The sequence below is a fragment of the Amphiura filiformis genome, chromosome 5 (assembly GCF_039555335.1).
Source record: "Amphiura filiformis chromosome 5, Afil_fr2py, whole genome shotgun sequence".
In the NCBI taxonomy this organism is placed as follows: domain Eukaryota; kingdom Metazoa; phylum Echinodermata; class Ophiuroidea; order Amphilepidida; family Amphiuridae; genus Amphiura; species Amphiura filiformis.
The window spans coordinates 47,533,809-47,551,400 of record NC_092632.1 but is presented as its reverse complement, the minus strand read 5'-3'; the positions used below and the strand labels follow the sequence as shown (position 1 = coordinate 47,551,400).

The 17,592-nt window shown below is 38.9% G+C and overlaps 1 protein-coding gene across 1 annotated transcript in view; it reads right to left on the bottom strand.

Moving 5' to 3' along the window:
* The window catches only part of LOC140153258 (uncharacterized), a 36,612-nt gene that overhangs the window by 7,745 nt on the left and 11,275 nt on the right, over window positions 1-17,592 (bottom strand). The window contains exons 2-7 of the mRNA XM_072175958.1: window positions 11,710-11,744; window positions 10,606-10,742; window positions 7,444-7,494; window positions 5,774-5,937; window positions 4,592-4,706; window positions 1,490-1,543 (exon numbers count right to left, since the gene is read on the bottom strand). Coding sequence (XP_072032059.1) covers window positions 1,490-1,543; window positions 4,592-4,706; window positions 5,774-5,937; window positions 7,444-7,494; window positions 10,606-10,742; window positions 11,710-11,744 — 556 coding nt within the window. The remainder of the gene's footprint in view (window positions 1-1,489; window positions 1,544-4,591; window positions 4,707-5,773; window positions 5,938-7,443; window positions 7,495-10,605; window positions 10,743-11,709; window positions 11,745-17,592) is intronic.

Below are 17,592 nucleotides of genomic sequence, written 5' to 3'. Positions count from 1 at the left end.
CGGAATATCCCACACAAAATGCAAATTAGAGGCTTCAAGGCACAGTGCAGAAATATGCATCTAACAAATTACAGCATCAGTATCCAGTTATTTTAATGAATTCTTGGTCATGGTGGAATGTATCTATTACGTCCATTTGTCGTTAAGCTACAAGTGTGCCCAGCATTCTACATTGGCTAAGAATTCCTTTAGGTAGTGTCACTGGGGAAATGACTTAGCTCCCTTAGGCAGTATCGCTGGGGAGGTGGCTTAGGTAGGTTTATCTGTGCCCTAGCTTAATACAAACTATATTTCCAAATTATTGTGGAAGCTGCTTTCGTAATGTGCATGCTAATTCATTGTTACATATTTGAAGCAAATAAATGATGAATGTCTGTTTGACAGAGGCACAATTGGTATTTTTGTTTAAATTATTTCCGTCTGGGATTAAAGCCCAGCTCCGTCAAAATGTGTTTTGTAAATAACTCCCATTTGTACAAAACACCATGTTAGATCTCTCTTCTGGACTTACACCACAGACACCACTTACTAGGAATTTTCTCTCAACCTGTTGGCTTGTTTATGTACAAATGTGACCAGATCGGATCAGATCGATCTCAATGAAATTGCGATAAATACCAAAATAAATTGGCATAATAATAGAAAACCTACCATATTGGTCATCAAGATTGCTACAACTTTTTTGTGGACAAGATTATATGATTATATTAAGGGAACTGGAATGAGCGTTTTGAGCGTTTCGACAGCATTTTTTGTGGGACATGAGAGCACATCAGCCTCAGACCTATCGAATTGAATTCTGAATACCAAGAATGTCTTTCTGATATCAACTAATTTTCATTTTATGAAATTCACGATATAATACAAATTTTATGACAAATTATTAAAATTTGATATTTTTCACATTTTGGAGATATAACAGTCCTTTTATAAATTTAATGATATAGTCTTAAAGTGTATGTAGCTGGGAGGAAAAGCCAATGATCAATTGAAAATTGTGACCTTTCATATTGAAGATATGGATTTTTTCCCAAAAAGACCTAATTTTTTTTGTATTTTGGGAAAAAAAATCCATATCTTCAATACGAAAGGTCAAAATTTTCAATTGATCGTCTGCTTTTCATCCCACCTACATACACTTTAAGTATAAATCATCAGATTTATAAAGTTTACTTCGAGTACTGTTAAATATCAAAAATATCAATTTTTAATGATTTGCCATAAAATGTGTATTACATTGCAATTTCAAAAAATCAAAATTATTTGATATCAGAAGGACATTCTTCAGTATTCAGAATGCAATTCGATATGTCTGATGTGCTCTAATGTCCCACAATAAATACTGTCCAAACGTTCATACCCCTTCCCTTAACTGCCAAATTTTATGACATTAGAGCAGACAGATTATACCGTCTCACAAATGTTTGTTTATCCAGCTCCCAAGAAAAAGAATTTAACAAAAACGTATTTCCTTCCATCAATTTCTCACCTGCTAATGTGCCTCCTGTCCCTGTACCAAAGGTCACAGCATCCACTCTCCCATCTGTAAATCACAAATAATAATTAAACTAGCGGGAGACCCACGCTTCGCGCGGGTCCCCGCTAGTTGAGTAAACGGGAGCGGTTAGTACACGGGAGTGGTTAGTAAACATGGTAAACGGTGATGATGATAATCATGGTGTCTTGGTGTAGATTATTCATCCAGTATAGCATGTATAGTAATGACCATGTTAGCTTGATAATCATTATGTTAGCTCCTGTCATATTAAAGAAGCTAAATAACTTTAAGTGAATATCCAGACCTGTGATAATGTTGTTACTCACTCAATCCCTCATATTTCTTTTGAAACAGCTCGTGACAAAATGGTTGATTTTAACTTTATCCCAACAAACATAAAACAATAATGTTAAAGAGGTTGCTAGAAAACGTTTCAATTTCGGGTTATAATGGTATAAAACATGTAAGCATCATGTTTAAAAGTTGCAGCAAAACATTTTAGCGAGCCCGTGTTAAAAGCTAGGCCTACATTATAGCCAGGATTTATTTGCGGGGTCTAGTCGCAGAATTTCCAAAATGTGGACTTTCACCCACCCCCTATCATTTAATCTTTTCGGGCTATACTGAACAGTTAAACGACTCTGTTGGCTATATTTTAACATTCCATCTGAAAAGTGGACTTTTTTTGCAAATCTGTCACTCAATAACCCCCCCCCCCTTTCATCAGCTTACACCCAATGATCCCCCCGAAATGGCTTCAAGGCCTTTGCTTTGACCCAGTTTCCAATTCTGAAGGGACACAGCCGGCTGCACGGCGCGACACAATGGTGCTTCGTGGCCATTCAAAAAGGTGGCGGCAAAAAACTTCCGAGTGTGCCCCCCCCTTCCAAATTCCTGGATCCGCCACTGTCTCAGAGAAGCAGTCAGTCACGTACACACCCAGACAAACATACGTGAGGCCTACGCGCGTAAGCCAACATTAAATGCGCCCATACCATGCGCCGCAATGCGCGTGAAACCATGGTGCCGATGTGCAGCGCGGGTGCGTGACTCGCCACTTACCGCTGCGTGTTGGACACCGCATGCATTTTGACGCGCTTTGCTATCATGACCTGACCCATAAGGTTATTGACCTCAACGGCCTAGCAACCGAACATTTTTTTTGTTATTTCCATAGTTACTGAAAAAAAAAAAAAAAATGAACGTCAGATGGTTTAATGGCAATATGTACCCGATCAATGTACGAATAAATCAGAGCTGAAAGTGAAAGCATCTCGGAGACTGCTTCTGGACAAGATTTAGCGACTTCCTTTTATTTATATAGATGTCAAGATTAACAGTAGTGGTAGAAGCATTAAAATTTATAGCTGGAGACAAACATATTTTGTTTCAGACTATTTCACCCCAAAATGAAGGTCAATTTTGCTACATAAAGGGCAATTGCTTTGCGTGCAAACTTGTACAATTTTACCCTATTTTGGCCCAAAACGTGGCGTTTTTTGGGTTAAAAAGGAAGATGCACATGGCATTTTGGGGGGCCAGGTCCATCTGGCCCAATGGTAAATCTGGCCCTGATGAAAACTGATGGGTACCTATCTCTTTGATACAGTTTGTACATAAACGTTTGATACAATTTTGGACCTCTAATTTTGGTAGGCAGTTGTCCATTAATTTTACTGACTAATTAATCCAACAAACTTTTTGAGTTTTTTTGTACTGCCACTCAAGAGAGTGCATCCATATACCAGTACCTCAAATTTTCTATTGAACTATTAAGGTGGTATATCAGGGATTAATGCATCTAAGTAACTATATATCTATAGCAACTTCAAACTCTCACCAACTAAAAACCATATGTAAAGAAGTACTTTTTCATATCTTTTTTGCATATTAATTAGCTAATTTGCATCTTTAATTGGCAATGATGCAATATTTTTTGAAAAAATGTAGCTCAACTTCTGAAAGTGGTACAAAGTTGGTTGAGGTGTCAAATTAAAGTTCTTTCAAAGCTATGCTTTTAACCCCATTTCAGATACTTCGGGCGGGGGCTAGGTCAATCTGTTATGTGAGAAAAACAGAATATGACAAGTGACCCTTCTGTATCATGCTCATAAGTGATAAAACAGTAATTTCTATCCAAACTCAATTTAGGTTCATAACATAGATCCGGGTTTAAAGCTCATTCTGGCCAAATTTGAGGTCAGTATGGGGTGTAGTTTTGCTTCTACATTTTTTGGAAATTTGAAAATTGGTGAAGATGTGAAACGGGAGAAATAAAGTTGAGAAAATAAAATCACTAAAAATAGCCTATAGGCTTTACTCAAATCAACCAAAAGAGGGCAGCAATCAACTCAGAATATCAATAAAGCCCCAAACAGTGAGTTTCAATAAGGTAGGACTAGTGTAAAGCTGAATTTATACTTGATCGCCAAGCGATTGCATTGAAACGCTTTTGGAAAGCGATGGGCAATCGCCAAATTTTGCGATGCATCACTCGTCACTTTTGCATTTATACTTATCACGGCGATAGCGATTGCAGACGACAATTAAAATATTTTAAATGCCACAAAATACATTTTTAAAACATCAGTTGCTGTCAATAATTATTGTTTTGAATTAATTAATCACCAAAAGTTAATAATCGAGAAAGGTAAATTATTTAGCAAAATAATAGATCCAGTTGTATACGATTGGTTGACGCATTCATCTGTCAAGCGATATCGCTGGGAAGTTGAGATTTCTTCAATTTGAATCGATTGATCGGCTTGACACTCTGGAAATGCAAGTAAACACTGAGCATGCGTGAGAATCGCTTTTACAGGAGATTCGCTTTTCTGCAAATATAGAGTATAAATTCAGCTTAAGGGTCTCAAATATCAATTCATTTTTTGTGTTGGTTGCCTTGGCAACAAGAATGTAAACAAAGAGAAAAAGGCAAAGACCATGTTCTTTTATTCAATTTTGTCACTAAACTATAATTGTTTTCATTTTATTTTATTTTGGAAATGAAATTCTACAAATCAAAGTTCTGATTTTTAGTGGAAATAGAAAATTTCTTTTTTGGGGGGTCTAACACCTGATATGTAAGCTTACCTGTCTGTTGCCATATTTCAGGCCCTGTGGTTTCTATATGTGCTTGTCTATTGGCAGTGTTATCAAACTGATTGGTCCATATAGCATTCTCTAGTGATTCTGCATATCTACTAGCCTACAAGAAAGCAGTCAAAACACTAAGTTTCAAGCAATGAAAATGGTATACAGCTTGGAAATCACATGTCAACACCTCTCTGCAACTGTTATCTTATAGACCTGTGTACCTGAATTAGGTTCATAGCTGCAGCAATAACAATCACAAAGAGGATCAGCTCAATGAAAACATGAAAACTGATGGGTACTAATCATTTTGATACAGCCCGTACCACATCACATCTGTGTTACATTGATGGTAAATATTATAATTATACTCCATTTGATGGTACCTTGTGCAGTGAACATTGCCATTACATTGATTTACCTGTTCATCCTACAATCCCTTACATAACATGTCAGCAGCCCAATGCTAGATTTTAAATTCACATTTTTCATCTGCTTTCAAGTAATTCATCTCATTTTGATGAAACTGTTGAACACAGTACACACCCAAAATGAATTGTTACAGTAAAAGGTTATGGTTAGGGCTGCATGTTGTATTAAGCAGTTGGCTCCTAATTTATAGCCCCTATTTTTTTTATACAGTCTCAAAGATGTTTACATCAAATTATCAGAATCTATGGACGGGTAATACAAACAAATCTCCCACTGAAAGATGTATTGTTCCATTTCACTCTCATAGCAGCTAATAATTTGACATCGTTTATTTTCACTACCAAACCTGATCATAAAAGTTAATGATTGTATTTTTCTAACATAGGGAATTGACAAAATGCATGGTATGAAAGCAACAAACTATTACTGGAGCTCACTGCCTATGCACAAATCGATTATATGTCAGATTATATAGAGTTTTCTTATAATTGGTCTCTTACTGCCATTGATGACGTTTTGGCTCGGCTAACTCTTATCGGACTGGAATCAGCTAAGCGGAAAACTGTCATGCCAAAATATTTTTCAAATTTGTTCGCCAAGAATATTCTACAATAATATAACGTTTTAAAAACATTTTGCTGGGTAGACTCACAAAACATGGTAATATTGGGCTATTCCAGTTAAAACCCATACACCCCCTAATATAGGGTATAGGGATTTCAACTGGAATAGTCCATTGGCCATACTCACTTGGTGGTTATAATTGTCAGGATTATCAAAAGGCACTGCAGGTACCTGGTGTACCGTGGCTCCTAAAATCCTTAACATATCCACTTTTTCTTGAGATTGTGTATCGGGCATAAAGATGACACACTTGAAGCCCATAGCGTTGCATATATGAGCTAAGCCTATACCTACAATGACAAAGAATTATACAGTTTAAGTATATATATGAGGGGCGGTCAATAAGTTTGTAGAACAAGGTACTTGAAAGAGTACTAGCCAAATTCTTTCTATCTCACTCTTGACCATAGTCACTACATACCTTAATGCACCTGTCTCAATTTTTCTTGAAACCTTATATGTCAAAAAAATGGAAGTCTTCGGATTTCTCCATGAGCTAATCTTCAGTGAAGGCTCCCAAGCATTGATCACAGGCAAACCTGATATTATGAAGGTAGGACTTAAAATCTTTAGGTTTTGGTTGCTTTAGTTATCTGACCCCTCTGTCGTGAATGGCAGCTTGACAAACTGAGAATAGAGTACAGGATACAATATGAGAACAGTCCCATTCCTACCATCAACCTTCTTCACTTGATGGCTTGCCTCAAAATCGCTATCCAAATTGTATGATATATTAATATCATTAAGACTCTCCCTGAATATCAGAAAACAGTGATGAAGACCTTGACTTCTACTGATCAAGTTACGATCTTCTTAGGGGTGGGAGATCCAAGTGCTTCCACTGAATGGATTCATAATTCCACTGATTAATGTACGTCTTATCATCTGTAGCCAACTATAGATAGAACTTGTTTTTGTCTTCTTTCTATGTGTATAGGTATGGACCTGATTATCAATTTTTTGAATGAGGATTCTAGGACCCCCATCTAGACTCTCTGGATGGTACCTGTGAATTCAAGGAGGCAAGCTTCCTCTGCAGGGTGTCCAACCCATATACAGTAATGTACAATCAAATATTTTTGCAGTAATGTTTTGAAGGAACAAGCTTTCAAATGAGACCAAATTCATTACCCTGTGACTAAGTACCATACCTTGTTCTATGAACTTTTTGACCGCTCATCGTAGAACTCGTTTTATATTAATGATGATGCACATATCTGTCTCCTACTTGACAGCACTTTGTCAAACACAAATACTCTGTGTATATAGAATACCTGTGCTTTGTATTAGCAGTCATCTTGAAGGAAAGACTAATCTTTTTTTCAGACTTTCAGAAGGTTACACCTATATTTATTTGTATTTTATAGTACAGCTATAAGTAACCACCAAATTGAGGACATGCCCCTAACTAAATTGAATGTGGTAGGTACATATCACTATTATATTCAATTCCACTTGGTTTTTTTTTAAACAAAAGCTATAAGTATCTTCAGGGAATCTTTAGAATTCAAGTCAATGAAAATTGGGAAATTGGACTTGCCATTCCCAAATCATACACCTTTCATGAGGCCAAAAATATGCTACACAGCAAGGTTATTTTGTACTAATGTATTCACTTAAAAGACCTGCTGAACTAGAAATGCAATATTTGAATTCATTAAAACCTGTTAAATAGGATCCATATCCATGCATTACATTTAATTAACAACTGACTAGGACAACAAAATCCATTGTCCTGGTGTTATATGAGACCTGATATTTAACTAAGAATCCTTTAATTAGCTGTATTTAATTACCTGTGTTCCCAGCAGTGCCTTCTACAACTGTACCACCTGGCTTTATTTTGCCTATTAAAGATAAAATAATTTTCTGCATTTTAATATTTAAATTGGTAAAGAGGTATTACTACTAATAAATAAAGTGGTTATCGTATGGGTGAAGATTGCAAAAGACCCTTAAAATCTCATGGTTCTCGATGCAAAGCAGATGTATTGACTCTATCTTGATGGGTCATTTTACCAAGGTTATTTCACTTGAAGAAAAACAGAATGATAGTAATAAAAAAAGTGTTATTAAGAGAACGTAACAACAGAGCTCTATGGCAAGAGAAATAAAGGTGGGATTCAGAATCACAAAAGAGCTGTATGGCGAGTAAGAGAAAGGACCCATTGGATAATGCCACCTTCAAAAATTTCATCAGGTGAAGTCCATATGCTTTGTTCCAAGAGGTTATGCCTACTATTTGTGAGAAATCATGTTCATATAATTACTCAGAAAGGCATGTTTTAAATTAGTATTTATTTTCTTTTATGAAACTGCCTGTGATTTCCCAGCAAACACAAAATGTGTAAATGTTCAAAATGTTGGATTATATAAACGGTGTAAAAGTTAAAACATTCAAAATATTTGTTTGAAAAATTGCTGCCAAACATTCTTTACATTATTAAACTGTTGTTGTAGTGTTTTATACAAAACGTTAGACACATTTTCATGATCTTTATATTTGCCCACTGCAATGCATGGGTCTGCCATATACGAGCACCTTAATCTGGCAGCACACATGAATAGGATTTGAACCAGTCATATAACATTGTCATTTTTGCTACATGACTTTATCCTGCTGTATGATTTTTTTATTGCGAAGTACAAACAAATTTACTGCACAATTAATGTGCAATAATTATTTTACCTCTGCTGTTACATTGTATGCTTACCTGGGATTGATGAAAAATAAAGATTGATTTGATTGTGTACAGTTACGTAATTCTTCCTTTCATGTCTATTGCCAGTGCGAGGCTCTCCTAGAATGCAACTGTGCAATGAGCAAATACCCCAACATTCAAATGTTATTAAAACATTCTGACCAAATAACCAAAACATGCTTATAACATTTTAACAACATTTCTGTGTTTGCGGGTTAAAGGGGGTAACCCTATTGGTTTTGGATATGGATTGTCTTTAAAATTACATATAATATCAAATATTGTCCCCTTTATGCAGCTTTGTGAAAAAAAAGAGAGTATTTTCTACGTGAATAAATAGCAAAATTTGCAACCCAATACTTGGTATGCGTGAATTGCATTCTGGGAAGGGAAGCAATAACATGTGCCGTAACGTAATCCCTTCGTGCTGTGCCATGCGTGCGTGGCGTGGTTGCACTGACACAAGCTCCACTGTACTAGGTACACATTTCAATACTACTACGGTGACATTTCCCCACAACCAGTCTTTTCGTGTTCGTCTGTATATCGTTCATGATGATTTTTGTACAGGGTGTCCCAGAATGATTTGTACCGTGTTTGCAAAAATAACTAAAAATAGAAGACGGGCAGTGTATCTATTGTTGGTACCAGCATTATAATGCTGGACATGTCTCCTACTTATTCTGTTAATTTCAGCACGCTACCTTTATTTGTTTTGGCGTGGCATGCAATAATGTAAAATCGATGAAAAACGACTCGCATACCTTTGAAAAATGGCACGATACGATTAAATGAAGAACGTGGGATGCGTGGCACAGCATTTCGACGACAACTACTGTTGGGGTTGCGCCTTTAAGCTTGCCGGACAGCTGCAATGTTCGCTCTAGTTCTTACAGTCTTACGAAGTTACGAGCACCTGAAGTTTCACTCTGCCGATTCCTGACAGTTCCGTGCTCGTCAAACTTATTTACGTTATACACTATCGTCTAATGAATCTTCTTTCCGTCTCAACATAGCTGCCGGTTTGCCAGTAAGTTTTTGAAAGAAATCCACGCTGCTGTACAGTAAATTGAGGAGCCGTCTTTTCTGTACCACAACCAGTTCGATCTCTGCAAGCATTTTAAATGACATGGACCTCACACCACAATAACTATATTTAAAACTACAGCCAAAGAGAGAATGAGATTAGGCCACAAATCCTTAATTCCATATAATGATTGCTTCGTAACGACATAAATAATAGATAGATATCGGCTATTTAGTTGAAATATGATCAGGGCACAACTAAAATACCTGCATAACTTTTTCCAAATAATTTTGTGCTGAACGGTTAGTAATGTTACAGATTTTCAAAATAGGTTACGTTGTCAAAACTTAGAATTCACCATTTTTACGCAATCTTCTATAACTTCTACTAGAAACGTCCAATTTGTAAAATCTAAAAAATCTGAGAAAGCTAAATATATGTAGAACTTAAAATGCAAAACAATATGACCATTCAACATGCCCTTCATATCTAAAAAATTCCATATTTCCCGGTATAGATCATTCTGGGACACCCTGTATATAAATAATGGCATAATGGCAATAGTAAATAGAGCTCAATAACAAAGCAAAACAGAAATGCCCCGACGACAATGCTGGAAATGCCCGTACTATAATAGTGAACGGAAAATTTAGATTTTTAAAAACTCTTTTTCATACCGATTCAGAAAAAAAAGAAACCAAATGTATTCCCTTTTGCAATATGTACATTTCAAATGAATGTAAATAATTGTGGGTTTAAAAAATGGAGCAGAAAAAAACTTATCACTACCGGGATTTGAACCGAGGACCTCTGGTTCAAAACACGATGCTCTAACCAACTGCGCCACGCGAGCAGCTTGTAATTTCAGAAGGAAGTTTAATACCTTTATAGTAACGTGGTCGATCTGAAGTCTCTTCAGCAGTTATTGTGGTTCGCTCTTTTCATACAATGTGAATGATGCGAAACCAAACTAGCTGATGAGGAGACTATAATTATCTACGATAAGCCTGTCCATAATTCAAGAAATTGGTAGCCAGGAAGGAAGCTATTTCTCCGGAAATACATCGACATGGAGCGTCAAATTTCAGGATAGTAATGAGAAAAATAGTATCTATTTTGTGATACCAAAAACGCATTAACAATGACAAAAATCGGGGGGATGATGTTGTCGATCGCGTTACGGACCTTTAAGTGTAAATATACTACACTGCAGTATTAGCGTATCTTACCATCTTCTATAGCCTTTTTGATGAGGAACCTTGCAGCTCTATCTTTAACAGAGCCACCTCCATTAACCATCTCAGCTTTCACCATTATATCACAATTGGTTTCATTACTAAGCCTCTCTAGACGTATTAAGGGAGTTCTGAAATCAAATAAAAAATTCATCATTTCAAATTGTGTATGATAAATTGCTATAATACTAGGGGAGCTAGGGCCACCTCCTTTGTACCCCCCACAGAACCGAACCAAACCGACTTTTTTAGGTTCCTGAGATGACCCAAAAACATGATCAGGATGTTCCCAAAAATATACACTGGCCCCAAGGGGAAAAAAGGTCAACAAACTTTGCATAGGGTCAAATTTCAAACTTGCTCAAATTGTATTAAAAAACCATTATGGCCTTTGACCTTTTTGGTCATAACTCAAGAATGGTACATCCTAGATACGGTATGTAAAACTATACATTTTCTGAATCCTTGTGACTAGAAAAATACATTGGAATGGTTTTTAACCCAATTTGAACAAGTTTGAAAATTGACCAAATTTGTACAAAGTTTGATGACCCCCCATTTGAGCCAGTCAATATTTTGGGAACATCCTGATTATGTTTTTGGGTCATCTCAGGAACCTGAAAACAGAAGTTGGTTTGGTTCGGTTTTGTGGGCATGCAAAGAAGGTGGCCCTAGCTCCCCTAGTATAAGACATGTGCCAGGCACCCAACAAGTGTGTTGATATCCCATTAGCATTTTTACTCACATGTCCCAGTATGTCATGAGGTGACGACCCCCTTTTTCAGCATTGAAAACGGTTTCCATTGAAACCATCGTGCGTGATTAGGCGAGCTAAAAAGGCCTAGGAAAACAGTACGGACAGTCCCAAGACCCCCTTTTTTGACTAGCCGATCAGTTTGTCTAGACCCCCTTTTTTGGCTGGCTGATCAGTTCCCTAGATCTCAAGATTCAAAAGTTTGGCACTGGCGGTGGCACCCCCCCCCCCCAAAAATAGTGAGTGCCCCCAGGACTACATTTACCACCCCCACCCCCTTAAAAAGTGAGTGCTCCAGGACTATATTTACCACAGACAACCTGGGATAGAGACTAGCTACTTACTTGCCAACCATTCCAACAAATCCTTGTCGAACATCCTGAAAAGAGTAAAATAGTCATGTATTATTCAAATTTGAATATAACTTTCTGAAATTATACATTGCTTGATTTATAAAAATGATTGATGCAAGCCATATAAACTGAGCTCAAAAAGAAACTTATAATTTTTCAAAATCCTGTCCATCAAAATGAACCAAAACTACACACATTCACAGGTTCACTTTATTGTTATTTCACTCCAGGAAATTGATTTCAATTCTATTCAAATTCAATTCCTTCTACACCTGGAGTCTTGCTATTCAATTCCAATTCAATCCACCTTGCTTTAGAATTAATTCAATTCGATTCTAATTCAATTTTTCAATTTCAAAATCATTTCATTTCAATTCCAATTCAATGCAGTGAAATTAACAGCTGATCAATTTCAATTAAATTCTGAGCATTCATTTCAATTCCAATTCAATTCCAATTCCAATACAGTTGCAGTTTGTGTTAATTGACTAAAGGCACACTGCAAAAACTGTGTCTAGAGATTGAACACTTTTTGTCCTTGATTTGTAAACACAAGTATTACTTGTTTTTATTTTTACTTAGTAAAATCTAAACACAAAACATCAAGTGTTTAATAAAACACAATTAAGGCATCAAATTACTAAACATGTTTTAGCATTTAGACATGTTTACAAATCGAGGACAAGATGGTGTCTAGAATGGTGTTTAATATCTAGACACTGTTTTTACAGTGCCTGTTTTAAATTTTACTACCAATTTTATATCACTTGAGTCAGCAACACAAAGTCTAAATCAAGTACACTATTTGTCACGAAAGCATTTCAACAGAAAATACTTTATAAATTGTTATGTTAACTCACTTTTCACATTCAAACAATGCGGAGTGTGATCGGAATCCGTCCCTCACATGAGGGACGAAAATCAATAGATAAATAGATGCACCGTGAAGTTACGGAGTATTTTCATTCAATTAAACTTGAATGGATATTTGGCTCTTAATAAGGTGAATATCTATGCCAAGTGAATTAAAGGTGTTACATGTACTTTTGTCGTAATGTCGCATTTTGGCTCGTGAGGGATGGAAATCAATAGATTCTATAAACCATGGCAATAGTTACATCTTTCTTTTTTCTATTGAAACTTTTGGTCTTAATTACCTTTGTAACATATAATATGTAATTTGAATGTTGCCTCTATTATATCAATACAAGAAACAGCTGAAATTTACTTTGAGTGGTTCTTTAAACTTTTTCTTTTGGATTAGTAAAATATGATGTTTTGAAATAATTATTATGCACAATAAAAAATGTATAACAATTTTAATTTTGGGCCAAATATTACCTAATTTCCTATCACACTCTGCGAGTGATCCTTGACGTCTGGGTCTTATGAAACTTTGCAACTTCTTAGTTCTTAGGTGACTGACTTCCTACTATTTGTCTTAACTTCTCCTCCAGGCTCCATGTACATTATTTTCTAAACTAAAGGTATGTGGTACCATGGATAATGGGACCCACACTGACCTCAAAGATTATGGTTTTGATACTATTAGATAGCCCCTGCTTGTCTCCTGCTCCTAAGATTTTAAGTTTGAGATCTTTGGCAAGTTGGGGGGGTCTCATTATATGGTGCCATCTATTGATGCTAAATTTTTAATGTGTGTCTCTTGTGTGAATAGATGTGGAAGTGTATTAGAATTCAGAACGGGGGAAGGGCACTTTTTACAGGTGGAATGATCTGGAATCACAGACATCTGCTTGTGAATTGAAATGCTGAATTGAGCTGAATTTCATTTCAATTCCACTTCATTCTTCATCACTCAACATGATTTCAATTCCAATCCAATTCAATTCTTCATTGCTCACGATGATTTCAATTCCAATCCAATTCAATTCATGCCCAAGCCCACTCATTTCGATTCCAATTCAATTCCAATGCATTGAAATGAAAATCACCCAAAATTCATTTCAATTCAATTCAATTTCAATGCATTGAATTAACATTAGATTGAAGTGAAGTTCACTTCAATACTCTACTCTAAACACATGTCAGTAACCAAGCAGTTATTCAACTGACACAACAGCAAAATGCACTGACATGGAACAGCTTCCAGGACCACATTCACAGCCCAATAATTGGCACCCAACACAAGAAATCTATGAGAATGAGTGCAAGATCCTTGCACAGATGATAATTCCCAAAGAGTAAGTGGAATAGTGTGGAACAAGACCTGCTTCTTGAACAAAGTGTGTGAAAAGCAAAAAGCAGCACCATTTTATCATCTGTGCAAGAATCTTGTACATGCATTCTCACAGATTTCTTGTGCTGGGTGCCAAACATTGGGCTGTGAAAGCTGTTACAGGAAAGCTGTTACATGTCAGTGCATTTTGCTGTTGTGTCAGTTGGACAACAGCTTGGTTACTGACATCAGTGACATGTGTTTTGAGTAGAGTATTTAAGTAATCCTGTGTGTAATTTTGGTTCATTTTGATGGACAGGATTTTAAGATATTACCTTGTGATTCACAAATTGTGAAAACTCAGTTTACATTATCAATTCTATTACATTTCTCAACCCAGTTAACCTGCATCTTTATAATAAACATCATGCTAGCCCGATGCCAATATTAAGTACATTTCTTTCTGGAAATGCCATTAACTGTTTGTCTCAAAGCTATTCAGAAACTGTTAAGAATGTGGTTTTGTCTTGCTTTATTTTATATGAAATAATTCCGACTATTCACCCCTTGCATGGTTCCGCCATATTGGGTACAGTCTCAAACTTGTAATAGGCATGAAAGAAATAATTACGTCACTTTACACAATGTTATATGACTTGTTCAATTCCCATTCATGCATGCTGCCCGATCGAGGCTCTACCTTCAAACTTGATGACCATGCAAGAAGTGAATAGAGGAAACGTGGAGACCAACCTGTTTGTTGTATGATCTGGTATAATTATTGGAGATGGAAAGGAGACAAGAATTTGAAAACACTCAGAAGCTAAGTGCTGGGGATCAAGCAAACAGGCACTGTTTTCCCATTTTGAAAAATAAAATCTAAAAAGGAAAATAAAAATATTTTTTTAAATTTCATTGTATAACTATAAGGCACATGATTTTATTAAAATAGTCCCAAACAAAATGTTTGGTAGACTCATAACCGGTGCGATCTTACCTTTCCGATGTTGATTAAGATACTTCTTGCATCGATCCCAGATGCGGAAAAACCAATAGTCATTTTGTCCCACATAAATGAATAAATAACAAAACCCCGATCCCCGAGTGGACTCACCCATTCGGTGACGTCACACACGATAATCATCCCTTATCCGACTTGGGCAGCCCCTACTCGCCAAACTTGTAGGGCGGCGGGTCGGATAATCAATATCGGAAAGGTAAGATCGCACGGTTATGAGTCTACCAAACATTTTGTTTGGGACTAGACTCAGTACACCGGTCGATCTTACCGCTTCCGATGTTGATTAAGATACTTCTTGCATCAACATCTGAAAGATCGATCTAGCAAGTAACCGACGGATGGAGGTACAAGATTGGCCAGCATCTGATAAGGATCGGGAGAGTGGGTAGCATGGTAATCGCGAGGTCAAACTATTTCCCCCCCTCACGGCCGGAAACAGAAAGACTACGTGAACAGACAAAAACCCCTGAACTGAAAGTTCAGTGGTTAAGAATAGAAACACTGGTTCTTACCATGTTGGAATTCTGATTGTCCGCGAAAACACCTGATACCCAACCACCATATTATCTCCGCAGAATAGCCCTGGAGAACTTATCGCCTGGTCGTTGGTTTACGCTTTTGTAGTAAACCGTGGAAAAGGACGACGGTTCTTCCAAGACACAGCCTGACAAATCTCTTCTATGGGGACCCCCCCTATGGTAGGCCCACGAAGATGAGATAGATCTGGTTGAGTGGGCCTTGGGGCGGCGTCTTTTGCCGCCCCGAGTCCACCAACACCTGGACCAGCCACCGTGCCAGAGTCTGTTTAGCGGCTGGACCGTGCGGTTCTGCGTGAGTGATAAATAAGCGGTCATGAGCCCCTCTTAAGGTTTGTGTTCGGCCAAGGTAGTGCTGTAGCCCTCACCGGGCACCACAACCTGTCTTCGGCTATTGACTGAACCCTGCCCAATACTGGGGAGGAAGAGGGCGAGTGTCGGAATGTACTTCGCTCATTTTTGCAAGGAAATCCGGCGAAGAAACAGCGTCGCTCCGTTGTTAGTAAACGGAGGCTGACTTCGAGACTGCGTGCAACTCTGAGCAGCGCCGTCCCGAAGCCAACGCCAGAAGAAAGGCCGCCTTAAGAGTGACGTATTTAAGGGTCGCTTTGACAGGGGCTCAAAGGGGACCCTTAATATACTCAAGACTGTGTTGAGGTCCCATGGAGGGACCACCTTCCTTTCCGGCGGGCGCTCGTTGAACATACCGTCGAGAAGAAGACTTAGGGACCCATCTGAATTGATAGTCGACCCGTCTTCAAATCCCCGATGAATCGAGAGAATGGCTGACTTATAGTTGGCTATCGTTGCCTGCTGAAGTCCTGACCTGAACTTTTCTGTCAGAAAATCTGCCACTAGAGGCACAGGGGCTCTAGTGGGAGATGTATTTCTCTCATCGCACCATGCGTAGTAGGGAGCCAAACGCTGACTATACGTCACGGAGGGTAGACTCTCGCCACCCCGGCGATGAGAGAAGCAGCTTCTGATGAAAAGCCTCCCTCCGCCGCACGTTCCCTGATAAGGGCCATGCAGCTAACTGCAGGTGCTCTAGTGGTAGACTTGGTACCTCTCCCCCGGGCACCCGGAGTAGATTTGGTAACTCGGGGATTTCTCGCGGCTGAGCCGCTAGTAGATCCACCATCGGTCGAAACCACAGGTGTTTCGCCAGAACGGTGCTATCAGAATGACGTTGCAATCCTCCCTCCCGATCTTGGTCACCACCCTTGCGAGCAGTGAGATCGGGGGGAAAGCGTAAGCAGTCATTCCTCCCCAGTCTACGGACAGAGCGCCCACGGCGAATGCCTGTGGGTCTCGACCCTTGAGCAATACACCGGCAGCTGATGATTTCGATGAGATGCGAACAAATCTATCGAGGGGTGGTACATCACCTCGAAGATCGCCTGGGCGACCTGCGGAGCAAGGGACCATTCTGTAGGTCCCGACACCTTTCCTCGTGACAGATCGTCCGCGAGGATGTTGGTGACTCCCGCTATGTGCATCGCTCTCAACGTAATCTGCCTGGCCTTGCACCACCCTATCAGGCGTAAAGCGTGCAGGCATAACCGTGGTGACCTGGTGCCCCTTGTCTGTTGAGGTAGGCCACCACGGTTGTGTTGTCTGTTTGGACAACGATATGAGAGCCCACGATCACCTTCTCGAAATGCTGGAGAGTTCTCTCCACTGCCCAAAGTTCGAGAAGGTTGATATGGAACTCCGTCTCCGTGGCCGACCATAGGCCCGAGACTGAGTCCCGTGGATGTAGCCCCCCAGCCCAGCTTTGACGGCGTCGGTCGTCACTACGTGATTTGCACCGCTGGTGCAGGAAACCTGACACCTTGAGTCAAATTGGGCTGATGGGTCCACCACCAGAGTTCCTCTCGCGCGATCTCCGACATCGGAACCGCGAGGATATTGGGTGACGACTGGGCCTGTAAAAGGCTAGAAGGTGTAGTTGTATAGGCCTCATGTGAAAGCGGCAGTGCGGTGCGAGGTCTACCATACTGGCCATAAGGCCCAAAACCTTCATCCATGCCACAGCGGTGCCCCTCTGACTCGCCAAGAGTCGGGCACACCTCGCCATGTTCGTCACCCTCTCGGTGAGGGCACCGCGATCCCTCCTTGAGGTTGATCTGGGCCCC